The 27,750-nt window shown below is 43.8% G+C and overlaps 2 protein-coding genes across 4 annotated transcripts in view; both read left to right on the forward strand.

Annotated features, from left to right (window-relative positions):
- Window positions 1-3,804: 3,804 nt before the first annotated feature.
- Window positions 3,805-27,750, forward strand: part of ttc22 (tetratricopeptide repeat domain 22) — a 90,611-nt gene continuing 66,665 nt past the window's right edge. For all 3 annotated transcript variants that reach the window (XM_041208290.1, XM_041208291.1, XM_041208289.1), the window contains exons 1-6: window positions 3,805-4,432; window positions 5,409-5,464; window positions 6,940-7,055; window positions 10,734-10,852; window positions 14,713-14,874; window positions 23,591-23,743. In XM_041208290.1, the coding sequence (XP_041064224.1) occupies window positions 3,875-4,432; window positions 5,409-5,464; window positions 6,940-7,055; window positions 10,734-10,852; window positions 14,713-14,874; window positions 23,591-23,743 (1,164 nt within the window). In that variant the 5' untranslated portion in view covers window positions 3,805-3,874. The remainder of the gene's footprint in view (window positions 4,433-5,408; window positions 5,465-6,939; window positions 7,056-10,733; window positions 10,853-14,712; window positions 14,875-23,590; window positions 23,744-27,750) is intronic.
- Window positions 23,691-27,750, forward strand: part of pars2 (prolyl-tRNA synthetase 2, mitochondrial) — a 77,679-nt gene continuing 73,619 nt past the window's right edge. Inside the window, exon 1 of the mRNA XM_041208292.1 lies at window positions 23,691-23,743. The gene's annotated coding sequence lies outside the window, so the exon portion shown is untranslated. The remainder of the gene's footprint in view (window positions 23,744-27,750) is intronic.

Consider the following 27,750-nt stretch of genomic DNA (forward strand, 5'->3'; position numbering starts at 1 on the left):
AACAATATGGCACTCCCTCAGCAATTGACTGAGTGTCAGATTAAATGCATAAATTCATATGCAAAATTCTTAGCAACTAAGCCATATTCACACTTAACAACTCTCTCAGATCACCTTTTCTGAAAACCCACATATGAGGGAAAAGAAAAACTTGCATTTATCTAGCACTTTTCCCCACCATTTATTTGATTGATAGTTACAATAACTTATTTGTCATTGTTGTTTCCATGAGTTTTAACATGACCAGCAGCAGGAACACTGACCTGTAACCATCAGAATCTCACTATAGTAGAGGACAGGAGGTAAACTTCAAAACATATTTGATCTTGAAGCATATTTACAAACTTGATCTAATCTGAACCATTTAAGTTGTTGTTTTATTGCTCAATTTCACCATCCATGATTTTCTATGTAGTTTCCTGCTAATCTAGTAATCTACTATTTGTTGTGAAGTTTCAGTCTCCTTTTCCATTATTATTTATGTAACTGGCTCAGATACCAATTGTTCTGTGTAACCTTTTTGTAGGAATTAACTGTTTCTGAACAATTCCTTCCTAACTCTTTACTTTTAGTGCAACTTTGTAAATATCAATTATAGTTCACTGTTGGAAGGCCCACCTAAGTTTCCATTATTGTCTTCTAACTCCCTCTTTGGTCTCTGCTGTTCTCTATTTGGCATTGTTCTCCTTGTAATCAACAGTGGACATTTAATTCCATGCTTTAAAATAATTGAATATGGATTATGTCATTGAAACAATCAGTATTAATTGTAGATATGGTATGTTTCCTCCATGTGTTGGGTAAAGTCAGGTCTCCTGTATCTGACTTGAGACTGAGAGGTAAGTTTACTTCTGATCAAGCTGGTGATAGGATGATGCACTGTGAGACAGGAAAGACTTGATCTGCCACATTTTTCAAGTTCTAAAGGAATGTAAAGCAACACTTCAGAAATATCTGCCAAACACACCCATTTGGACAGATTTCAAACGCTTGATATATATATTTATATAGCACACAATAAAAGTTGAGCAATTCTGGTAACAGATTCCTTTGGTAAAAGAGAACATTGTTGATAAGACCTTGTCTGGTAAGGTATGTAAATGGGAGAATGCAGTGATGCAGATTATAATGGATGGAATCTTATATCCTTTGAAATATTTCCAGGTCTGGATCATTTCCGGGTCCCTATCCACATGGGTTAGAGATATGCCCTGTGGTCTGATCTTATGTGAAGCAACAAATTAACAGACTATCCCCAAGTTCACCATTTAACTAAGAACAGTGGGTCCATTCCCAATGTGTGCCTTGATAATGCAAATAGAGGGAAATGCGAGGGCATCTCAAAATGGAGGCACTTTCTGAACAGTTCAGCAAAGTGAAAAATAAAAAAAGGCCATAGCTGTCAGAACATCCTTATGGAGGGGAAGCTCAACCGAGGACAGGCCCTCTGAACCCCATAGCTCTGTGATGGGCAGCAGTCATGGGAAGCATTGATGGCCTACCACAGGTCCACTGTTTGACTGCCTCCCTGCACCTGCCAGGTTTCAGCCTCATCAGCTGGGGGCCCATCTGATGTTGGCATGATCCAGGCAGCTTCACCAATTTTCCCTCAAGTGGGCACTTAATTGTCCTGATTGGCTACCTGCCATTGCAGGTGGGAAGCTGTGGTCAGTCTGACCCTGCCTCTGGCAAGATTGCTCAGAGGTGGGAATGTATTGGGACAGCGGCTCAACATGCTATTTTCTCATTTTGCTCCCTGTCCCACTTCCAGACCTGTCTCTGTGGAACTGGGAAGATTCAGCCAATCTGCTGATAATTATATCTTACCTGACATCTCCAAGTGGAGAAATCTTTCCACACATGTGAGCTCCCACTCAAAGTGTTGGAAAATCTCCCCTTCTATCACTGCTGTACTATTGTGGGGGAAAGATATTGGTGCACTAATTTGTGCAGGAACATGTGGACGTACTTTAAGTCCAATTGCAGTATGTAATGAGAGTTGTGTTGTCTTTCTTAATATCCTTTTGGTGGGCTATTTTTTGTTTTGCACATCAAGGCGAGAGGAAATGTGTCGGGAAATTGAACACATTTTCCATTTGGCTACTCAGCATCAATCATTTCCAGGTCAAATGGTAATATGATTAAATGGCCTATTTTGTACATGCCATCAAGTGAAGACCAATCCTATTACAAGGGCCCATCCCCAACCAAAAGAAAATACCACTTCCTAGAACACACGGTTGACATCAATGATTAGCACTAGCCAGTCAGTGCTGGGTAAAACCACTATATTCTCCCAGAACTCTCTCAAAGCACCTAACAGAACCTCAGCTTAGCATGCGTTTTATCTGTTAGAGTGTGTTGGTGACAGACAGATGTAGCAGAAGGACATGTGTGGCTAACACCTCTGATGTCAACCAGTCTACCCACCATCATACAGCAAATCCCTGGCTCTGATAAGCTTTATGGTTAGGTTCCAATTTTTGTATTAACAGTGGGATGCTCAAGCAAAGCGCATGCAGTAAAAGAATGGCCCAGTGAGCATCATCACTTCATCAGCTTGAGAGAATGCTGCTTCACCTTCAACTGATCCTCATGGTTCAGAGCTTTTGATCTGTCTTTTTAGGTCAAAGCTAGAAAATAATTAAACAAAATGAAGTGATTAACACGAGCCTTGAAGGGAATTAAAACCTGTCAGTGCAATAATGAAGATATCAAAGAAAAAATGATGCATTTATATAGCACTTTTCTGTACCCCTGGACATCCCAGAGTGCTTTACAATCAGTGAAGTACTTTTGAAATGTAGTTACAGTTGTAATGTAGGAATATGACCAATATCAAAATTTCTTATGTGACTGTGGATCATAATGAGGCAGATACCAAGATCGCTTTCGATTATTGAGTGTGTGCCATATCTGAGGAAAGCACATAGTTTTAAGTTTTCTTGGATGACAAGAATTACATATGAACATAAAAGATAGAAGCAGGAGTAGGCCATTTGGCCCTTGAATCTGCTCTGCCATTCAATAAGGTCATGGTTGATCTGATTGTGGCCTTAACTCCACTTTCCTGCCTGACCCCATAACCTTCCACTTCCTTGTCAATCAAAAATCTAACTCAGCTTTGAATACATTCAATGACCCAGCCTCCACTGGCCTCTGGGGTAGAGAATTCCAAAGTCTAATGACCCTCTGAGTGAGCAAATTCCTCCTTACCTCTGTCTTAAGTTGTCTGTACTTGTTTAAAACCTGTTTCATCTTTTGACTTTTTCCAAATCTGACCGGAAACATAACTCTGTTTCTCTGTTCCTTAGATAATATCACCACCTTCAACACCTCTTTGTCCTTTTGTCTGTGATATCTTTTGGTTATCTCCATCTATCACTGGCCCTCTATCCAGCTCTACTTGTCCCACCCCCCAAAACAGCTTATATTTCACCTTTCCTATTTTTACTTAGTTCTGTTGTAGTGTCATTTGGACTCGAAACGTTAACTGTGTTCCTCTCCGCAGATGCTGCCAGACCTGCTGAGTTTTTTTCCAGGTATTTTTGTTTTTATTTTGGATTTCCAGCATCCGCAGTTTTTTTGCTTTTATCTGTTTCTCTGTTCACAGATACTGTCAGATCTACTGAGTATTTCCAGCGTTTTCTGTTTTTTATTTCAGATTTCCAGCATCTGCAGTATTGTACCCCTTATACCGAAAGCTGCAATGAAAAGAGCCATCGAATAAGTAGGAAGAGTTTCACTGCTTTCAGTTCCACCCACATCAAACCCTTCCCACACCGGATAGGCAGAAGTGGCAGGAGTCACACAGGAGATGAACTTTTTTATGAATGTGGTTCAAAAGTCAAGCGATTTTCTCCTTCAATGAAAGATGGGGGAAGACCCAGATCGGGAAATCGAGGAGATTATTCAGGAGATGGATTACATCCCCGGGCACTTTCATCTGGAATTGAATTTAAACTTGGAGCCTTTACAACCCGAGAGGCTGCGGCGGAGAGACGCGAAGCTGAAGCGGGACAGCCTGCAGCTGGAGGCGGAGGAGGGCGCTCAGCGCTTCGCCGTGCGCAATCTGCTGGGCGTCTTTGCCTTCTACCTGGACGAATATCAGGCAGCCGAAGAGATCTTCTCCAGCGTCTGCCAGGAGGAGCCGGGCAACCTGAACGCCTGGGCCAACCTGGGTTACGTGTACGACCGGCTGCAGAAGGAGGCACAGGCGGCTGAGTGCGTGGAGCGGCTGTCCCAGCTGATGGGCTTGAAGCAGGGGGAGGAGGACGAGTCGCTGCGGCCGCTCCATGCAGCCAGGTGCCTTGCTGAACAGGCTTACGCCAGCGCCTTCGACGTGGGGCTGCAGAGCGAGGAGGATCATGCCAAGAAGCTGAGCACAGCCATTGGGCTCTACGACAAAGCTTTGCTTTATGCCAAGAACAGGGTGAGGCAAAGGTGTTCTGATTTTTTTTTACAACAATCGATTATAGTTTCCTGCTCACCATTACTGAGAGCAGCTTACAATTCCAGATTTCGTTAATTGATTTTAAAAGTCCACTAGCTGCCATGGGATTTGGGCTCCCAGAGCATTAACTTGGGGTTTTGTCTTACTCTCCACTGACATTACCACTTTAACCACCATCTCGCCTCACAGCACGTGGCCATTGACAGACGCAATGGCCATTCGAAGGATTGGTGAATGATTTTCCCCATTTTTTTTATGAACAAGTTGTTTCACATCTTCCAACTGAGTTTAAATGTTTTTAAGGTGCAGCGTTAAGTGCATTGAGGCAAATCCTTCATTGCTTCTATTTGATACAGAATAATATTCGATAATAATTAAATGCATATTTAAAAGGAGAGGTGGTCCTTCAGATTTGATAATCTTTTAAATGAAAACCAAATCAACAAAATTGGGATAGTCCTTCAGATTTGATGGCGAGCTGGAAACTTTCCAATGGGAATTGGGTATCGAATAGAAACTTGAATAGGAACAATTTGGAGGTCAATAGGGAAAGAACAGGGAAGTGGCACGATGAGTCGAATGCTACATGATTTTGTGATTTAGAGGAAATTCGAATGAGTCTGTGCTACATGATTTTGTGATTTAGAGGAAATTCATTCCTATGTCTCACACAAGACAAAGAATGATTACTTGGCCCCAAGTTTCTATCAATGCTACTGTATTAATCGCCAGAAGGTGGTGTGTTTGAGTAGCCCCAGAGAACTAGAAGGAATGGCCATTAAGTTGTTTACTTTAGGCATAACCAACATTATAAAGATAAATTATGCACATATTTAAAAATGATAATCTACTTTGCTGAGTTTCCAGCTTGAAAGCATGTATTTCAGCATGGTTACCACAAGCCGACTGGCCTCCTTCTGCACTGTAATTTTCTATGATTGTATTTTTATTGTAGGTAACTTCAGAAGAAAAAAGAAGTTGGTATTTCACAATGGCTACCATGTTTATTAGGTAAGAGTACCTGTTGCAATATCTGCACTAGATCAATCAGCATATCTCACTTGAAGAGAACCATAATATTATTGCACATATGTAGATCAGATAAGGACAGCAGATTTCCTTCCCTAAAGTTCCATTGGTGAACCAGATGGGCTTTTCCAACAGTCTTGTTTTTTAAATGATTATCATTAGAATTACTTGTCTGTGCTATGGTGGGATTTGAACCTGGGTCCCCAGAGCATTACCCTGGGTTTCCTTATCTAGTGACAATACCACTACACCACTTCCCTAGTAAATTGTAGCTGCCAATCTTGCACTGGACTGGCTGACTTGTCAGCAGGGTGGGGAAAAGTCAACAGAGGAGGGCTCTTTCTCTACCTGACTGTGCATAGAAGCAACTCAAGAACATTAAACCCACATCCTTGTTGACTTACATTGTCACACTTTGCCCTGCAAACAATTAAATTTAAAATCCTTGTCCTCACTGCCAAATTCCTCCACAGCCTAACTCTACCCTACCTCAACAAACTCCTCCAGCCCTATATTTTCTCCTGAACAGTTGTTCCTCTGACTCCAGCCTTCTATGTATCCTCCTTTTGCTTTGCTTCACCATTGGTAGAAGAATCTTCACCCATCAGGTTCACTAATGTTCTTTAGGGAAGAAAATTTGCTGCCCTTCAGCTATCCATACCTCAATCTCACTTTATGGAATATGCTTTACTGAATCTCTCTGCCTCTCCTTTGTAAACCTTCTCAAAATCCATCTCTTCAGTAAACTTTCAACCACCCTATTTAATTTCTCTCTGGTTGAGCATCTGTGTCCTGTTACTAAAGCGTCTTGCAGCATTTCTTTATCTTTAGTACAGGTTTTAAAGGCATATAACTGCTGCTGTTGTTGACAACATTACTGTGAATTGTTTGCATGTATGGCAGTAATTGGCATGTTGGATTGTTCAAAATTGGCTCAGTTGAGTGATTCTTGCAGGCCCAACAGTTCAAAAAGTTTAAATTGCAACGAGGCAATACTGATATTCTAACTTAAAGCAGCAGGACATTAAATGAACCTTGTATGGTTTTTATGTTCATAATCATCACATTAATGTTTCTAAAATCAAACAGTCATTTGATAGTACAGAACTTGAGTATTGCTGAAAAAAGAGACATGTCAAAGCTTTTTGTCTTGCACTCATCAAGACATTTTACAAGAATACCAAAATAAGGGGAAGTATAAATTGTTGTTTTCCGTTTATGTTGGTATTCTTGGGGAGTGTCTTGAAGAGTACAAGACAAGAAGTTTTTAAATCATTGTAAAAATTCTGAGCAAGGAAAACATCAAATGTTTTCTCTCTGCCCTGGCATCTCTCCATTCCCATTGCTGCCTATTCCTGGTGGATCCTGAGCTAGTTTTCTTTTGAGATGATTGTTGTTTTATTTCATCCAAGACTGAAGGAGTTAACTCGTCCCTTTTTTCCCTTTTCCTCTGTTAGACTGGATGGAATATTAATGAACAAGGATCCCTCTGCTTGTAAGCGCCTGTTATTTTTCAACAGATCATTGCAGTTACTGCGGGAGGTTCTCAAGTCTGACAGTGCTCAATATAGAGGTAGTATAAGGGGTGGTAAACCTCTCTCTTTAATTGTCAGAAATATAAATGGAGGATCAGATCAATCCCTTATTGCATCTGTATAGACGTAGCTTTTCTGGGTTATTATTGCTTTTGATATGTTTGAGAAAACAGCACAAAACATTGGTGTTGTGAAGCACTTTAAATATTATTCCTGCTAGCTTGCATTTTTCTGTGTTGCATTGATCATCTGTAATTAATTAGACCAAGAGATGTTTGGTGGTGGAATATGACTTTTAGTGACTATTTTGACATATGGAAGCGAGTGTTGGACGATCAATGACGCAATGCAGAGAGGAATTGAAATTGCTGAGTTGTGGTTTTTGAGGCAACTAATGACGATATCTTGGACAAGTCACACTACCAATGAAGAGGTGCTGGTAAAATCTGACACCAAAAGAACTCTGCTGATCAAGATCAGGGAGAGACAGTTGGAATTTCTTGGGCATGCAATAAGAAATCATGATTTAGAAAGTCTGATGCTAATGGGATAGATTGATGATAAAAGAGATCAAGATAGACAAAGAACTATCTTTCTAAAGAGCCTTGCAAACTGAATGAATGTACCACCAACGAAGATGATCCACTCCTGCAGAGTAAGATTAACGTGGGTGTCCTAGGTCACCAATGCCCTCTAAGGACGTGGTACCTGAAGAAAGAGAGGAACAGAAGTGGCCCATTTAACCCCTACAGCATGTTGCACCATTCAATGGCTGATCTGTGATCTAACTCCATATACCCGCCTTTGTCCCATGTCTTTAATACCTTTGGTTAACAAATATTTATCAATCCTACTTTTAATATTAACAATCAACCTAGTGTCTGTTGCCACTTGAAGAAAAGTGTTCCAAGCTTCTACTATGTTTTCCGTGTAAAGTGTTTCCTAATTTACTCCTGAAATATCTGTCCTTAATTTTTAGATGATGCCCCCAGCCCTAGACTCCCCAACCAATGGAAATAAATTCTCACTATCTGTTCTAACTGTCTTAATCTTTGATCAAATCACCCCTGAACCTTCTAAATTATAGTGAATACAACCTGAGTTTGTGTAAACTCTCTTCATTACTTGGCCCTTGGAGTCCGGATATCATTCCAGTAAACCTATGCTGCGCTCCCTCCAAGGCCAGTGTATCGTTCCAAAGGTGTGGTGTCCAGAACTGTTCACAGTACTCCAGGTGTGATCTAACCAGGGCTTTGTATAAATGAAGCATGACTTCTACCCCATGTATTCCAATCCTCTAGATATAAAGACCAGCATTCTGTTAGCCTTTTTGCTTATTTACTGTGCCTGTTCATGACATTTTAATGATCTATGTATCTGGACCCCTAAGGGTCCCTTTGGACCAACGTTCTTTCTCATTTTATTTTTTCAAGGGCTTGGGCGATTTACTTAAGAGCACATTTAAACATTTTTGCGCGGCCATGCACACACAGTAATTTAAAGGAGCGGACTTGTGCTGGGCTTGTACGGGGATTTTTGAGTTACAGCACAGCTCAGAGAGAACATTGCTTTGAATTGACACTATTTCTATCTTTTTGCCATTCAGAGAGTACCCTGTTCTATCCTTTTTAGGTCCAAAGTAGATGACCTCATTTGCCCACTTTGCCATAGTTTGCCTACACTGCCATTTGAGATGGTTTCGCCCATTTACTTAACCTATCAATATCTCTTTGTAATTTTATGCTTCCATTTACAATGCATACAATGCTGCCTATCTTTGTGTCATCAACAAATTTGGATGTTTAACTTTCTATCCCATCAATAAATTTACAGTGGCAGGGCATCTACTAGGTCTGTCATTGGTTAGAATGTTCCAGCTGCCAAGTTGCTGAAAGTGTGAGCTGATTATGTCACAAAGGGGGAAACTGGGCATCAAGGACTTGACTGAACAGTGCAAGCAACTGTGTATCTCAATAACCGAACCGATTGAAAATAGCAGCACCAAGACAGAGAAAGAAATGCAAAATTACAATGGGTGAATTCAATGTCAAATCAAATAGAGTAAAGGAAATAAAGTGAGGGAAAGAAAGATTGGATTAAGAGAGAGAGAGTGAAAATAGACATGGAAAACATTTATATTTTTAAAATCTCCAATAATTAAAACCTGAAGGAATGAGATTCCACATTTCTATTTGTTGTCATGACAGCGGACTGCAGCTACCAACTATATACGGGGATATTGAACTTTTTGTTAAGGAAGACCAGTGTTTTTAAGAGAAGTTTAAGTAAAGACTGATCAAAAGATAGCTGATAATGTAAAGTGACCACTTTCTGGAAAACTCCTATGTGGATTATACTGACAGACCTGTCCTGAGAGAACATGGAATAGCGCACCTGAAGAGGTGTCAAGGCCTACTTCAAACAGGGACACTTGAAAGGAAGATATGGAAAATACAAAAGACTGGACTTTTAATTTCCTATCTTTGCAGAGACGTTGGAGACTGATTCCCACATCTCAGCAGTCAACAAAAGAATTAGTGGGGAAAGTAAATTGTTCCTTCAAAACTAATTTTAAAAAACTGCGAAAAGGTTTCTTGAGTCTGTACTACTAAAGTGCAAAAATGTTTGTGTTTGATGCCAGTGCTTTTCTAGGAGAAGGGGAAGTTACTTTTGAGGATTTATAAGCTCTGTGTTCAGTCAAGTCCTCGATGCCCAGTTTCCCCCTTTGTGACATAATCAGCTCACACTTTCAGCAACTTGGCAGCTGGAACATTCTAACCAATGACAGACCTATTAGATGCCCTGCCACTGTAAATTTATTGATGACTGAAATGATGGGATAGAAAGTTAAACATCATTAAGCAGCCAAATAGTGCATGTAGGCCAGACCAGGTAAAGATGGCAGATTTTCTTTCCTAAACTACATTAGTGAGCCAGCTGGGTTTTTATAGCAATCATTGTAGACTTTTAATTCCAGATTTTTATTGAATTCAAATTCTGCTATCTGTCTTGGCAGGATTTGCACCTGGGTCCCTAGAACATTATGCTGGGTCTTTAGATTACTAGTCTAGTGACAATACCACTACACCACCACCATCCATAAGAATTGGGGTATCTAGGTAAGAGTTAATTGCTCTCAAAGAAGCAGGGAACACAGTCAAAGTCTTGACCTCATCCAGGACCTATCATAGCATTGTTGATTTTCATAACCAGAGATGTTGATTGGCAGCAGTTAACTCTTGTACGGCAGTGGGCAATGGTTAATTTTCTGTGGTGAGTTTTGTTGTGCCTAATGCATAAAGAAAGAACTTCGTGATGTTCACTGTATATCAGTGGTGACACAGACACTGAAATGCCATTTTCAGAAAGTTAATGGAAGAGGGGTGCATCAGTTTGCAATTTTTAGATTTCCATGTTTAATCTCACATCTCTTGACTAAAGTTGCTCTAACATTTGCACTTAAATAACAGTGCACTATTACCCTGTTATTATTTTGAGGACAAAGTATGAGCCCAAGTGTAACTGTATTTAGATACTGCAATATGCATAACAAAACTGTAAAAAAAAAAACTAATGTATTACTATTTGTAATTACTGTGTACATTACTGTGGACTGTGTAGCAACATTTGTAAAATCTGAGAACTGCTTTCTACTGCAACTTCATCAACAGCCACTGGGCATTAGCTGTGTGTTCATTTTGTTCTCTGTTTCGCAGCTCTTGCTTGGTGTTATTTGGGAATGATGCTGGAGAGGACAAACTCATTCCCCGATACCCCAATGGCAGTTCATGATTGCGGCTACTCTGGGACTGATCCACTCGACTGTTATGGACAGGTGAAGTCTTGTTATTTGGTTTTAACCAGGGACGGGAATAATAACATCTTATTGTTCTAGGAGATTTTAATAACCAATTTACTGATTGGAAAAGGGAGGGAGTAAACAGGGAAAAGGGAATACAATTTATAAAATATAGGCAGGACTTTTTCCCCAAGCAGTCCATTCATATACCTGCAAAGGAAGAGGTGTTGCTAAATCTAGTTAGAGAACAATCAGGTAGGTGAATTAATGTGGGTTACCACCTCGGGTATGGTGCCCATAATATTACTTATATGATATGGCTGTGAAGAGAGATATCCAGGTTTGTTACCCCCTGTTTAAAGGAGTATTGACAACTTTTAAGATGCTTTTTGGTTTGTGAACAGAAAAGCTTGCAGTGATTCAGCTCAATGTTTTTCTGTGCTATAATGTTTTAGAAATATTTTCTTACTATAGAATCATGAAAGGATTCTCCTTTTAAAAATCAAACAATTCCAAAGAATCTTTGATATCATTAATTTAAAATATTGTTTTTCATATTTTTTTCTCCCTTTATTTTTCTTTAAATAGTGACACTGGTGATTTAGCTGGATTTAACAGCAGAAGTGTTGTGCCTCATAACATAGAACTAAAATACATTGGTAAATAAAATTGTTTTTCCAGGATGTTAAGCCAATCCTTTAAATTCAATACATTTGTGAAAAGGGTTCTATTGAGTTGAAAAGGGATCTGTCCCAGGTGGAGTGGAATCAAAGTCTCACAAGAAAAATGATGAGAGACCTTCAAAGGGGAAATGGTTCGAGTATAGACTATTCACATTCCAATGAGTGATAAAAGGAAGAGCATCCTTTAGTCCTTGGATGACTAAATAGATTAAAACGAAACAGAAAAAGGAGGCTTATGTCAAATGTCAGGCTCATAGTGCAGTAGAGGACCAAACATTGCAAATGTTACACCCCTGTTTATAGAAGGGAAGAATCCAGCAAACTAAAGTCAGCTGGGGATAATAATTGATATTTAGGTTAATATTTGAAAGTCAGCTAGGATTTGCAAAAAGCAAATTGTGTTTAATTAACTAATCAATTAGCATTGAGTTGTTCTAATCTGCAATGTTCGACCTGAAAGGGTGATGGAAGCAGATTCAATAATAAGGGTTATGGGGAAAGAGCAGGGGAATAGGACTAATTGGATAGTTCTTTTGAAGAGCTCTTTCAAAGGCATTCCTTATGTGCAGCATCGTTGTGGTGATAATGAAGGAAAGTGAGTGGGTGCTTCTGGTGTCCAGCAAAAGCCAGAAGATCGATATGAGCTAGTAAATCTTCAGGGAGCTGGCGGAATGGTTCCTTATCTGAGTTTCTGCCCACACCAGCCCAATGTAAACAGGAGAAAATCTCCCTATTCCCTGTTTGTTTGTTGCCTCATATTTATTTTTAGCACAGCCATACTGAAGTGGTTTTGCCACTTGGTGGCTAAATTTCTAAAAGATCTAAATGGTAAGGAATGGAATTTGTGGAGGGCATCAAAGACAATGGCTCTGGTTTTCCCAATATTTAGCTGTAAGAAATTTCTGCTCATCCTGTGCTGGATGCTGGATAAGCAGTGACAAATCAACAGCTTTAAGAGTACCTTAAGCTTTTTATAATTGTGTATCTCTTTCGTGACTTTCTTCTTTCTTTCTGTGGGCCAGGATTTTGCCCTCGTCGGGCAGGCTTTGCAGGGAGAGAGCAGGAGCGGCTGGGAAGCCGCCCGCGATCGGGCCGCAACTGCGATTTCACACTGGCGGGATAATTAAGGCCCACCCAGCGTGAAACGCGCGCTGAAGCGACCTGTGCGGCCTGTGGGGGGGAGGGTTGAGGCGGGGGGGGTGGGGAGGTGGTGGAGAGGGAGGAGGGCGAGCATGCAAGTTCACCCTTAAAAATTAAAATGTTAAAATTTCTTTTTTTTTACCATTTCAAAATTATTTGGTCAGATTTTGCCCTTGTTGGGCGAGCTTGGCGGGAGCGGGTGGGAGGGGTCAGGAAGACGACTGCCGCCCACGATCGGGCCTCAACCGTGATTTTGCGCCAGTGGGCCAATTAAGGCCCGTCCAGCGTGAAACGTGTGCTGCAGCGCTCGGCACCGACTGTGTGTGTGTGTGTGTGTGTGTGTGTGTGTGTGTGTGTGTGGGGATGGGCAGCAGGCAGCAGGCCGAGCATGCAAGTTTGTGCATGCAAGCGGGTCACGAAAAGCTCCCTGAGGCACAGAGCTGGGGGTTTTTTTTAGGAAACCACATCCACGGGTGGGGTGAGGTTTCCAACAGCAATGAAAATGTTTTAATTTCATTCACAACATGTCCCTGCTCATGTGACAGTGTCATGAGGGGACATGTTTTTTGCCATTTCAAAATTCTTTATTTTTAATTTTCAAAATCTTCGGCTCCCTGAGGCAGCTCTGTGCCTCAGGGAGCTGCTCCTGAGTGCACCTGCTTGCAAGCGCAAACTTGCGCGCTCGGCCTGCTGCCCATCCCCCCCACCCCCACCCACACACACACACACACACACACACAGTTGGTGCCGAGCGCTGCAGCGCACATTTCACGCTGGATGGGCCTTAATTGGCCCGCTAGCGTGAAATCGCGGTTGAGGCCCGATCGTGGGCGGCAGTCGTCTACCCGACTGCTCCCGCCTGCCCACCCCCGCCAAGCTCGCCCGACGACGGCAAAATCTGACCGAATAATTTTGAAATGGTTAAAAAAAAATGAAATTTTAACCTTTTTATTTAATTTTTATTTGCTGTTAGAAACCTCATCCCGCCTGTGGCTGAGGTTTCCAAAAAAAAAAATCCAAAGGCCGCTTTGGCCTTTTTGCCTGCCCGCCAACTGTCAGGTTGGATGGGCAGCGAAAAATTGAACTTAATTATTACTTTAATGGTCTTAATAGGCCATTTAATTTTGGGGCATGCTGCTGACTGCCGCGTGCATCCACCAACCAAAATATCAGGCGTCATTTTACACTCGTTCGGTTAGGTAGTGCGTCAGCCTGAATGAGCGAAAAATTCTGGCCATGATGTTTCCTATCAAATTCAAGAGAAAGCAAATTTATCTCTGAATGTTTAGGTGATGTTGTAGGCAAGGGTGTTCTGCAATCTCTGAAGTTTATGAAACACCATCTAGTGGGTAGTAATATGCACTTACAGGTATCCTAATGTGAAAGGTAACTTTAGAATGGGAAAATGCTGTTGAGATGCCACCTATAGAAATGGCAGAATGTTGGCTTTACAACATATAAAATATAGATATATCCCTTTTTTATTTTCAAGTTGCAGCACTTAAGTTTCAGCTGTGGGTCAGTTTGTGGCACTCTTGCCTCCAATTCAGAAGATTGTGGGTTCAAGTCATACTGTAGGACTTGAGCACAAAAATCTAGTCTGTCATCCCTGTGCAGTACTTAGGGAGTGCTGCGCTGTTGGAGGTGCCATTTTTTTCGATGAGATGTTAAACCAAGGACTCACCTGCCCTCTCAGGTGGATGGGAAAGATTTCATTACACTATTTTGAAGAAGAGCAGGAGAGTTATCCCCAGTGTCCTGGTTAATATTTATCCCTCAATCAAAATGACAAAAAATAGATTATCTTGTCATTATCACATTGTTGTTTGTGGGAGCTTGCTGTGCACAAATTGGCTGCTGTGTCTCCTACATTACAACAGTATAATTCAAAAAGCACTTAATTGTTTTTTTTTATTCGTTCATGTGTTGTTTTCTTCTGCTATTCTAGGAAACTTGATATCTGACTTTGTTGGTTTTCCATGATCTTTCAAGTTAAAGACAAATGGAAAGCAACTATTTAAGAGCTCTTAAATAGTACAAATTTAATATTCTTTTCTCCTATTTATTTTCTAGGCTATTGAAACAGCAAAAACGGATCCGTTCATCCTGAATCTGCTTGCCAAAGTTTTTCATTTCCTTGGCAAACAAGACATGGCAACTGGTATCTGTAATATGGCCTTGAATATTCTTCCAGATCCAGGAACAAACTGGCAAGCTTACAGCACGAGGGCAAAGGTGTATATTCCTGACATTTGTTGTCACAATCAATAATGTGAACCTGTATGCATGTGTGTGTGGGTGCGCAAGTCCAGGTTGGGAGAGGGCACTGGTATGAACATAAGAACATAAGAAGTAGGAACAGGAGTAAACCATACAGCCCCTGGAGCCTGCTCCACCAGTTAATATGATCAAGGCTGATTATTGGCCTTAACTCCACTCTTCTATCCTCTCCCCATACCCCCTGATTCCCTGAGAGGCCAAATATTTGTCTATCTCACTTTAAATACATTAAATGATGGAGCATCTACAACCATCTGGACTAGAGAATTCCAAAGGTTCACGACTTTTCACAAAATTTCTCATCATCTCTGTCCTAAATAATTGTCCCTGTATCCTGAGACCATGCCTCCTGTGTTTTAGATTTCCCAGACAGGGGAAGCAACCTCTCTGTGTCTAGGTGGGTGGGTGTTTGTAGGCTGGGTAGTCTTCTGTCTGCCTAGAGGCACAAATTTTTCTTGTTCATTCATGGGATGTGGGCTTTGCTGGCTGGGCCAGCATTTATTGCCCATCCCTAATTGCCTTTGAGAAGGTGGTGGTGAGCTGCCATCTTGAACTGCTGCCGTCCCTGTGATGTAGGTACGCTCAAAGCGCTGTTAAGGAGGGAGTTCCAGGATCTTGACCTAGTGACAGTGCAGGAACGGTGAGATATTTCCAAGTCAGGATGGTGAGTGACTTAGAGGGGAACTACCAGGTGGTGGTATTCACATCTGTATGCTGCCCTTGTCCTTCTGAATGGTAGCAGTTGTGGGTTTGGAAGGTGCTGCCTAAGGAGGCTTAGTGAGTTTCTGCAGTGCATCTTGTAGATGGTTCACACTGCTGCCACTGTTCATTAATGGTGGAGAGAGTGAATGTTGTGGTTGGGGTGCCAATCAAACGGGCTGCTTTGTCCTGGATGGTGTCAAGCTCCTTGAGTGTTGTTGGAGCTGACTCGTCCAGGCAAGTGGAGAGTATTCCATCACACTCCTGACTTGTGCCTTGTAGATGGTGGACAGGCTTTGGGGAGTCAGGAGGTGAATTGCTCGCCATACGATTTCTAGCCTCTGACCTCTTTTTGTAACCACAGTATCTATGTGGCTAGTCCAGGTTAGTTTCTGGTCAATGGTAACCCCCAGGATGTTGATAGTGGGGGATTCAGCGATGCTAATGCCATTGAATGTCAAGTGGTGATGATTAGATTCTCTCTTGTTGGAGATGGTCATTGCCTGGCACTTGTGTGGCATGAATGTTACTTGCCACTTGTCAGCCCAAGCCTGGATATTGTCCAGGTCTTGCTGCATTTGGACATGGACTGCTTCAGTATCTGAGGAGTTGCGAATAGTGCTGAACATTGTGCAATTATCAGCGAACATCCCCACTCCTGACCTTATGATGGAAGGAAGGTCATTGATGAAGCAGCTGAAGAGCTACCTGCTCTGGCCTTGAGAAGGGAGCCAACACGTTGTAATCCCTAAAGGCCTTTTCTTCTGCTATTGAATACAAGTGAAGATGGACTCTGATATGCAATACTCTGATGGACTGTGTCAGGGAAGGGTCGGATGTCAATTCACACCCTGAATGGTGAGATTCTAGCTTTGATCATGCTGTCAGGAGAGGATGAATGATGAACTATGCCAAGGACTAGGATTGTTATGTTTTCTCTACTGTTTATGGCAAAACAGCAGATAAATTTGAGGTGACTTCGGCTAAAATTATAAAACAGAAGAAAATATGTTGAAGCTGCCTCGGTTCATTCCATATTTACAGACAATAGTGAGATGGGGGTTTTCAGTCTAGGCTGAATTTAATAACAACAATTTGCATATATGTAGTTCCTTCCAAGTAGAAAAACATCCACAGGAATTTCACAAAGGTGCAGTCAGTGAGAACTGGAGACTAAAACCGAGGAGGTGATACCAGAAGGGGTGACCAAACACTTGCTGAAAAGGTGGCTTTTAAGGAGGGTCCTAAGGATAAGGGGGATGTGGATAGGCAGGAGAGTTTGCGGGGGAGGCTTAGATAACTGAAGTCATGGATGCCAATGGCAAGGATGCACAAGAAGCCAAAAGCAGGAACCAAATTTTGAGGAGGACAGGGTGGGGCATTGTGCTCAAAGGATTACATTTTATTTATAGGGACTGTGCTTATAGCAATGTGGATGATTCTTAAATGCCCACTGAAATGATCTAGCAAGTCATTCAGTTGTATCAAACTGCTACAAAGTCTACGAAAAGGAATGAAACTGGACGGATCAACTGTCATCAACCTAGGCACTGGAAATGACAATGGCAAAACCAGCCCTGTTGACCCTGCAAGATCCTCGTAACATTTGAGAACTTGTGCCAAAATTGGGAGAGCTGTCTCATAGACTAGTTAAACAACAGCCTGACAGAGACATACTCACAGAATCATACTTTACAGACAATGTCCCAGCCACCACCATCACCCCTGGGTATGTCCTGTCTCACCAACAGCACAAGCCCAGCAGGGGTGGTGACACTGTTGTATACAGTTGGGAGGAGTTGCCCAGGGAGTTCTCAACATTGACTCCGGACCCCACAAAGCCTCGTGACATCAGGTCAAATATGGGCAAGGAAACCTCCTGCTGATTACCACATTCTGTCCTCCCTCAGCTGATGAATCAATGTGCCTCCATGTTGAACACCATTTGGAGGAAGCACCGAGGGTGACTAGGGCACAGAATGTACTCTGGGGTGGGGGATTTCGATGTCCGTCACCAAGAGTGGCTCGGTAGCAGCACTGCTGTCTGAGCTGGTGGAGTCCTATAGGACATAGCAGTTAGACTGGGTCTATGGCAGGTGTTGAAGGAACCAACAAGAGGGAAAAACATAGTTGATCTCATCCTCACCAACTTGCCTGCCGCAGATGACAGCATTGGTGGGAGTGACCAACGTAATAGTCCTTGTGGAGACGAAAGGTGGAATTTTCCAATCCCGTTGATGCCAGGCATCTTGGTGGGTGGGGAGGGGACAATTCGGCATGAGGGGCAGAAATTGGTTTCACGCTGGCATTAAGCACAGCGGGATCCTGGTGTCTGCCATGGCGGAACGTGAATCTCGCTGGAGGCCAGCATGAAACCAACTTGCATCCCAGTAATGGGTTGCAAAGTAAGGCCCAACCGGAATCACCCCCCCCCCCCAACCCCCATGCTTGATTTATCATTACGTCGGCGGAGAAACACGCCGGCCCAGATGTTTGGACAAGTGTGATGTGCAGAAATTGGGATTTACCATTAGGACCTTGCTCAGAACACAGACATCCAAGGAGAAGATTATGCTGGATCCCTACAGCTACAGGACCTTGGAGGATGCTGGGTGGATCCTCATGCACATGGCTCTGCTGCAAAGCAGCTCACAGAAGTGGGAACTCTCTGTTAATGCTTCAGAACATCACGGTCTTGGCCATGGGCTGTTACAGATGATCAATGAAGGGGGGCAGAGGAAGGGGTAGCGTGGGGTGGTGTAAGATTTGGAGGGGAGAACTAAGGTGTCAGGGGGGTGGTGGGGGTGGGTGACGTTGGGAAGGTGGAGGACGGTGTAACAGGATGGAATGTAGCAAGTGCAGAGGTAGGTATAAGGGGGGGAGGGAGGTGTAAAGAAGGGAGTTTGGAGGGGCGAAGGAGTTCAGGAGGAGGGGGAAAGGTGACTGAGGTGGGGAGGAGGGAGTTCAGAGGGGCAAAGTTGTTTGCGTGGAGAGAATAAGGGTGAAGGAAGGAGTAAAGGGGGGAAGGTGATGCCGGTGGGGGGTGGGGGTGGGGGGTTGGGGGGGGGTGGTGTCGACAGTGATGGGGGAAAGGACATGGGTGACTGGAGGAGGGGAAAGGACAGGGGAGCTGATGATATACTTGATCACAACCATGGTTATCAAATTGAATGTGAGCAGAGCCTCGCGTTGGGCAGGAACAGGTACTGCATGGGAGTGCAGTCAGTGGGTGGGCGGAGATGCAGGTCAGTTCAGATGGACAACTGAAAGAGAACCCCAGCAGGCAGCATTTGAAAACACTCAGGACAGTGAGATGGGTGTGATGGATGAAGAATCCACATGCATGGGAGAGTGCTCGCATGAGGCTCTGAAAGACCCTTCTCCTCCAGAGTCACTCGTGGTCCAGTTGCGTGAAGCTGAACTGCTAATTGGGGGTGGTGGTGGGGGTCGGGTGGTGCAGCGGGAGGACTTGCAGAGCCTGTCAATGAAGCCGAAAGACAACATTACGCGTTATTCAGTGAAAGTGAATATATTTTGCGATTATTAAGTGTGTTCACCCGAGAAACCACTTGTGATGAGAATTTCTTAACTTTTCCAGGCCTACCACTTCTTCCAGGTGCAGCCCTGACATTGCAGCAGGGGTGGAGACAGCCTGTTCAGTGGTTGGCCCTGTTGCCCCTGATGACTTTGGTGTGCATCCTCTGGAAAGCTGAGGCCTTGAGGGCCTTGGCCTGACTCCATGAGGGAAAGGAGCACCTGAAGGGAGATCGAGGTGCTCCGTTTCCTTCTCTCATTACTACTGCAGGAACTTATTCACGGCTACCACGATGGAGTGGTCTGCCCGCACCTCTGCGTTCTGCTGGACCAGGGTCTCCATGGCGTCCACCATCCTTAACACGGATACCTCCATTTGCGCATGTTTGAGCACCACTTCATCAGAGAGCAGGCGGACGCATTCCTCTGACTCACGTGTCACTCAGTTGAGGGCTTCCAACAGCTCTGCGTGAAGTTCCCAGCTTTCCACTGACTCTCTACGATGAGTTGGAAGACCGAATCCAGAGGCTTGTCATCTGACTTGGGCCTCACAGATGACTCTTCCCCAGCAGTCCTCCGAGGGCTGGAGACTTCAGCTGAATTTGCCTCCTCCTGCTGTGGCCATATGCCCATGTGGTGACCACCAGATTGTGAACCCGTGCCTGCTCTAGATCTAGGTCTCACCGGGGTTTGTATCTCTGCACTGGTGGAGGGTGTGGGTAAGCGCTGTGATGGGTCTTCAGGGCTGCTTGTTTCCAGCTCTTGAATGGAGGAGGTGTCCTCTTGGCTGGAGGTGAGGACCTGGATGGAGCTGAGGGACTGGCTGGCTGAGGGTGTTGGTCGCTTGGCAGAGCTCCCTGTGAACTGAAGTAGAGATAATTAGTGCATGGCAGCAGAATCAAAAGTAGGAGAGAGTACTCACAGTTGCTTTGAAAGAGGGATGATGTGGTGCAGGATCCTCACATGAGTGTTTGCCGCTGACCCAACCATCGCTGCAGCCATGGTCCACATCCTCACCAGTCAGCGCGATGGCATGCTCCTCAAAGTGAGAGAGAGGCCTAACGTGGGCCACTCCACCCCCGGTCTGGGACCTATGCATGCTGTTGTGAGCCAACTTCTCCTGCATGAAAACAGTGTGAGCAGGACGCATGGCACTGTGTGGAATGTTTGTGTGGTGAGTGGAGCCACGGATGGGATGAGAACGTGAGCTTCAGTGGATGTGAGCCTGATGGAGATGTGAGGATGTGTGTGAGAGTTACTGGTGTTGTCCCTTGAGGTGTGAGATCCCTGTGGATGTGTGACCGGTTTGGGAGTGCATGAGTTGAAAGTGATGAGGAGCGGATGAGAGCATTCATCCTCTTCCTGCATTGGATAGCTGACCTCTGTGCTCCGGTGGTGCTGACCATCGCTGCCTCTGCCTCCCAGGCTGGATTGGTGACTCTGGTGGACCTCCTGCTGCCAGAAAAGAGGTAGTGGACATCATGACAGCCTTACACTCTGTTGAGCGGGCGCCCCAGAGAGGCGTCACTAAATTTGGAGGCTGCCGTCATCTTTGCTTTTGGGGCCATCCATCACCCGGAGCAGTTCTGGTCTGTGGACGTGAAGTAGGCTGAGCTTTGATACGCATTAAATATGCTGCTTGGAGGGAGGAAGCACTGAGGTCACGGAGTGGTGGGCAAATCCAAGCCCCCCACCAGTGATCTGGTGTGTTCCCTGTGCATTATTAGTGAGGTAGGAGGGTCAAGAAGGAAATGATTCTGTGTGAACATCGCCATTGTGGCCGACAGGTAAAACATCTTTATTCATGCCTGCTACCGCACTTAGGCGGAATCGTCCCAGATTTGCACTGAGGTCCTGTCTTCACATTGAGGATACTCTCCATCATGTTGTGTGGCACTACCACTGTGCTAAATGGGATAGATTTCGAACAGATTTAGCAACTCAAAACAGGGCATCCATGAGGCATTGTGAGCCATCAGCAGCAGCAGAATTGTACTCAAAACACAATCTGCAACCTCATGGCCTGGCATATCCCCCACTCTACCATCACCATCAAGCCAGGGGATCAACCCTGGTTCAATGAAAAGCGCAGGAGAGCATGCCAGGAGTAGCACTAAACATACCCAAAAATGAGGTGTGAACCTGGTGAAGCTATAACACTGGATTACTTGCCTGCCAAATATCAAAAGCAGCACACAATAAAGTTAAGCCATTCCACAATCAATGGATCAGATCTAAGCTCTGCAGTCCTGCCAAATCCAGTCGTGAATGGTGGTGGACAATTAAACAACTAACTGGAGGAGGAGGTTCCACAAATATCCCCATCCTCAATGATGGAGGAGCCCAGCACATCAGTGCAAAAGATAGGACTGAAGCATTTGCTACAATCTTCAGCCAGAAGTGCTGATTGGATGATCCATCTTGGCCTCCTCCTGAGGGCCCCAGCATCACAGATGCCAGTCTTCAGCTAATTCGATTCACTCCATGTGATATTAAGAAATGGCTGAAGGCACTGGATACTGCAATGACTATGGGCCCTGACAATATTCCAGCAATAGTGCTGAAGACTTGTGCTCCAGAACGTGCCGCACTCCTAGCCAAGCAGTTCCAGTACAGCTACAACACTGGCATCTATCAAATCTGCCGAAGTATATCCTGCTGTACACAAAAAGCAGGACAAATCTAACCCGGCAATTACCACCCCATCAGTGTACTCTCGATCATCAGCAAAGTGATGGAAAGTGTTGTCAACAGTCCTATCAAATGGTACTTGCTTAGCAATAACCTGCTCACTGACGCCCAGTTTGGGTTCCGACAGGGCCACTCAGCTCCTGACCTCATTACAGCCTTAGTCCAAGCATGGACAAAAGAGTTGAACTCAAGAGGTGAGCTGAGAGTGACTGCCCTTGACATTAAGGTATCATTTGAATGAGTGTGGCATTAATGATCCCTAGCAAAAGTGGAGTCAAAGGGAATCGGGGGGAAAACACTCCACTGTCTGGAGTGATACCTAGCACAAAGGAAGATGGTTGTAGTTGTTGGAGATCAATCATTTCAGTTCCAGGAGGCCCAACCATATTAAGTTGCTTCATCAATGACCTTCCTTCCATCATAAGGTCAGAAATGGGGATGTTCGCTGATGATTGCACAATGTTCAGCACCATCCGTGACTCCTCAGATACTGAAGCAGTCCACGTTCAAATGCAGCAAGACCTGGACAATATCTAGGCTTGGGCTGACAAGTGGCAAGTAATATTCATGCCACATAAGTCCCAGGCAATGACTACCTTCACCAAGGGAGAATCCAGCCATCACCTCTTGACGTTCAATGGCATTACCATCACTGAATCCCCCACGATCAACATCATAAGGGTTACCATTGGCCAGAAACTGAACTGGACCAGCCATCTCAATACTGTGGCCAGAGACTGGGAATTTTGTAGTGAGTAACTCATCTCCTGGCTCCCCAAAGCCTGTTCATCATCTACAAGGCATAAGTCAGGAGTGTGATGTAATACTTTCCACTTGAAGCTAGACACCTTCCAGAACAAAGTAGCCTGCTTGATTGGCACCCCATCCACGACCTTCAATATTCACTCCCTCCACTACTGACGCACAGTGGCAGCAGTATCTACCATCTACAAGATACATTACAGAAACTCACCAATGCTCCTTCGACAGCATCTTCCAAACCTGCAACCTCTATCACCTAGAAGGGCAAGGGCAGCAGATAGAAACATAGAAAATAGCAGCAGGAGTAGTTCATTTGGCCTTTCCAGCCTGCTCTGCCATTTAATATGATCATGGCTGATCCTCTATCTCGACGCCGTACTCCCAGTCTCTCCCCATACCCCTTGATGCCTTTAGATTCCAGAAAGCTATATGTTTCCTTCTTAAATATGCATGGGAACACAGCCGTCTGCAAGTTTCCGTCCAAGCTACACATCATCCTGACTGGGAACTATATTGCCATTCCTTCACTGTCACTGGATTAAAAACCTAGAACTCCCTCCCTAACAGCACTGTTGGGTGCACCTACACAACATGGACTGCAGCAGTTCAAGAAGACAGCTCACCACCACCTTCTCAAGGGCAGTTAGGGATGGGCTATAATGATGCTGGGCTAGCCAGTGATGCTCGTATCCCGTGAAAGAATTTGAAAGAAAGGACGAGAGGAGATTAGAGATGGGATGCGAGACCAATGAAAGGATTTAAACATGAGATTGAGAATTTTATATTAGTGGGAACTAAAAACCAAGGTAAATCAGCAACCACAGGAGTGATGGTTGAACAGGTCTTAGTACCAGATAGGATAAGTGCAGCACCACTGGTTTGTAGTTTAGAGTGTGGAGGATTTAAAGAAAACCTGAGAAGAAAAGAATAGACCTATTAATGCATTGCACAATTGACAATTTTATATATGATCTTCCTTTCCCAGATTTTTATAAAACTGTATACCCGAGGCCTTGAGCGTGTCAAGATGGGTCAGAGTGGTGTGCCAGACAGACAGCTACTAACTAAAGCAAAAGCTGATTTGGATTTAATACTGTCTGTGTGGCCCTGCCTAAAAACATACTTGGATATGGGACAGGTGAGTACTGTGTGTGTGAGCTTTGTGAAGCTTAAATGTTCTTTCAGTCGTGCAGCATAGTGCTTATGTTACTGGACTCCTCACCTGTCCCTAGGTATGTCCTGTCCCACTGGCAGGACAGAACACCAGAGGCAGTGGCACCGTGTATACAGTTGAGAGGGAGTGGCCCTGTGTATCTTCAACAGTGGCTTCGGACTTCATGAACTCTCATGGCATCAGGTCAGACATAAGGAAATCTTCTGTTGATCATTACCTGTCGTCCTACTTCAGCTGATGGATTAGTACTCCTCCAATTTGAGCACCAATTGGAGGAGCATTGAGGATAGCAAGGGCACGGTATGTACTCTAGGTGGGGGACTTCAATGCCCATCTCCAGGAGTGGATAGGTAACAGTGCTACTTACTGAATTGGCAGAAGGACATAGCTACCAAACTGGGCCTGTGGCAAGTGGGGAGAAACGGTAAGAGGGAAGAATTTGACCTCGCCTTCATCAATCTACCTATTGCAAATGCATCTGTGCATGATAGCATCGGTAGGAGTGATCATCGCACAGACCTTGTGGAGACAAAGTCACATTTTCACACTGAGGATGCCCACCATCATGTTGTATGGCACTGACTCCATGCTAAATGGGATAAATTCAGAACGTATCTAACAGCTCAAAACTGGGCATCCATGAGGTGCTATGGGTCATCAGCAGCATGGTGATGGCTTAGTGGTGATGTCACTGGACTAGCAATCCATAGGCCCAAGCTAATGTTTTGGAGATGTGGGTTCAAATCCCAACATGGAAGCTGGTGAAATTTAATTTTAATTAATACATCAAGAATTAAAAGCTAGTGTCGGTAATGGTGACCATAAAAGCATGGTTGATTGTCGTAAAAACCCACCTCGTTCACTAATGTCCTTTAGAGAAGGAAATCTACTGTCCTTACTAGGTATAGCCTACTTGGAACTCCAGACCTATAGCAATTTAGTTAATTCATAAATGCCTTCTGTAAAGCATGCTAATCAGTTGTATGAAACCGGACAGACCACCAGGTGTTAATCTAGGCACCAGGAATAATGACCGTCCAAAGTTCTCCTTACTAACATCTGGGGGCTTGTGCCAAAATTGGTAGAGTTGTCCCACAGGTCAGGCACAGAATCATATCCTTCCAGACAATAACCCCAGATACCACTGTCACCATCCCATTGACAGGACAGGCCTACCAGAGGTGGTGGCATAGGAGGGAGTTGCCCTGGGAGTTCTCAATATTGACTCTGGACTCCACAAAGTCTCATGGCATCAGGTCAAACATAGCAAGGGAACCTCCTGTGAGTTGCCACTTAGTGCCCCCCCACCCCCTCCCCACTTCAGCTGATGATTCAGTACTCCTCTATGTTGAACACCATTTGGAGGATACACTGAGGGTGGCAAGGGCACAGAATTTAGTCTGGGTTGGGAACTTCAAGAGTGGCTTGGTAGCAACAGTACTGACTGAGCTGGCCTAGTCCTAATGGACTTAACTGCTGGACTAGGTCTGTGGCAGATGGTGAGGGAACCAAGAAGAGGGAAGAACCTACTTGACCTCGACCACACCTGTCTACCTGTCGCAGATGCATATGTCCATGATGGTGTTGGTAGGAGTGATCACTGCAGTTCTTGTGGAGACAAAAGTCCCATCTTCACATTGAGGTGTCACTACCACTCTGGTAAATGGAATGGATTTAGAACAAATCTAGCAACCCAAAACTGGGCACTCATGAGGCACTGAGGGCCATCAGCAGCAGCAGAATTGTATTCAACCATAATCTGTAACCTCATGACATGGCATATGCCTCACTCTACCAATCAAGCTGTTCAATGAAGAGTGCAGATGTGCATGCCAGGAGCAGTACCAGGCATACCTCAAATGAGGTGTCAACATAGTGTAATTATGAAGCTACAACACAGGACTACTTGCGTGCCAAACAACAGAAGCAGCATGCTATCAACAGAGCTAAGCAACCCCACAACCAACAGATCAGATCAGAGCTCTGCAGTCCTACCACATCCAGTCATGAATGGTTGTGGACAATTAAATAACTAAGTGGAGCAGGAGGCTTCACTTGCCTAACAAGAATCTATTTACCTCTGCCTTAAAAATGTTCAATGACCCCGCCTCCTTTGAGAAAAAATTTCTCCTCATCTCTGTCCTAAAATACCCTAGTTTTAAAACAGTGTCCCATAGTTCTAGATTCATGCACAAGAGGAAACATCCTCTCCACGTGCACCTTTTCAATACCATTCAGGATCTTATGTACTTCAATCAAGTCACCCCTCACTCTTCTAAACTCCAGTGGAACCAAGCCCAGTCTGTCTAACCTTTCCTCTTAAGACAACCCACTTATTCCAGGCATCAATCTAGTAAACCTCTGCTGAACCGTGTCCAATGCGTTTATATCCTTCCTTAAATAAGGAGACCAAAACTGAACACAATATTCAAGATGTGGTCTCACCAATGCCCTGTATAACTGAAGCATAACATCCTTAATTTTATGTTCAGTTCCTCTCGTAATAAAGGATAGCATCCATTAGCCTTCTTAATTACTTGCTGTACCTGCATACTAACCTTTTGTGACCCATGCACTAGAACACCTAGATCTCTCTGCACCTCGGAATTCTGCAACTGTTCTCCATTTAATTAATACTCTGCACTCTATTCTTCCTGCCAAAGTGAATTTACATTTTGCTACATTATCTATCAGATTTTTGCCCACTTGCTCAACCTATCTATATCTGTCTGCAACCTCCCATGTCCTCTTCATAACAGACTTTCCTACCTATGTTTGTGTCATCTGCAAATTTAGCTACCATGCCTTCACTCCCCTCATCTGTCATCGATATAAATTGTAAAAAGTTGAGGCCTGCAGTCCTCCTCTCGTCATATCCTGCCAAAAGGTCAAAAAGACCCATTTATGCATACTCTGTTTTTTGCCAGCCAGCTAATCTTCTATCCAAGCTAATATGTTACCCCCCTACATCATGAGCTTCTTTTTCCACAATAGCCTTTGATGTGGTACGTTATCAAATGCCTTCTGGAAATCCAAGTACAGCATGTCTACAGGCTTCCCTTGATCCACAGCACATGTTGCTCCTTCAAAGAACTCCAATAAATTGGTTAAATTACTTCCCTTTCACAAAACCATGCTGACTCTTGCCAATTACCTTGAGTTTATCTAAGGGCCCAGCTATAACCTCCTTAACGATCGATTCTAATACCTTCCCCACAACAGATGTCAAGTTAACTGGCCTGTGGTTTCCTGTTTTCTGCCTCCCTCCCTTCTAAAGTAGTGGGGTTATATTTATTACTTTCCAGTCTGATGGAACCTTTCATCTAGAGAGTTTTGGAAAATTAACACCAATGCATCTATGACCTCATTCGGCACCTCTTTTAAGACCCTAGGATGAAGTCCATCAGGACCCAAAGACTTGTCAGCCCACAGTTCCATCAGTTTGTTCAGTACCACTTCCCTATTGATTGTAATTTTACCAGGTACCTCTTTCCCTCCTGACCTACAGCTAGTACTAGAATGTTTTTTCTATCCTCTATAGTGAAGACAGAAGCGAAGTATTTGTTCATTTCATCTACCATTTCCTAATAATCTACTATTAACTCCCCATTCTCATTCTCTAGAGGACCAACACTCACTTTGTTTATTCTTTTCCTTTTTAAATACCTGTAGAAATGCTTGCTGTCTGTTTTTACATTTCTAGCTAGCTTCCTCTCATATCTAATTTCTTTCTCCTGATTAACCTTTTAGTCATTCTCTGTTGTTCTTCATATTCTGACCAATCATCTGACCTGCCATCATCTTTGTGCAGTTCTATGCTTTTTCCTTAAGTTCGATGCTTTCTTTAACTTCCTTATTTAATCACGGATGGTGGGTCCTCTCAGAATTTTTCTTTATAGTAGGAATATACTTATTCCAAAATATCCTCTTAAATGCTGCCACTACTTCGCTATTGGACTATCTCCTACCCT

Source organism: Carcharodon carcharias, chromosome 16 (assembly GCF_017639515.1).
Source record: "Carcharodon carcharias isolate sCarCar2 chromosome 16, sCarCar2.pri, whole genome shotgun sequence".
Classification (NCBI taxonomy): domain Eukaryota; kingdom Metazoa; phylum Chordata; class Chondrichthyes; order Lamniformes; family Lamnidae; genus Carcharodon; species Carcharodon carcharias.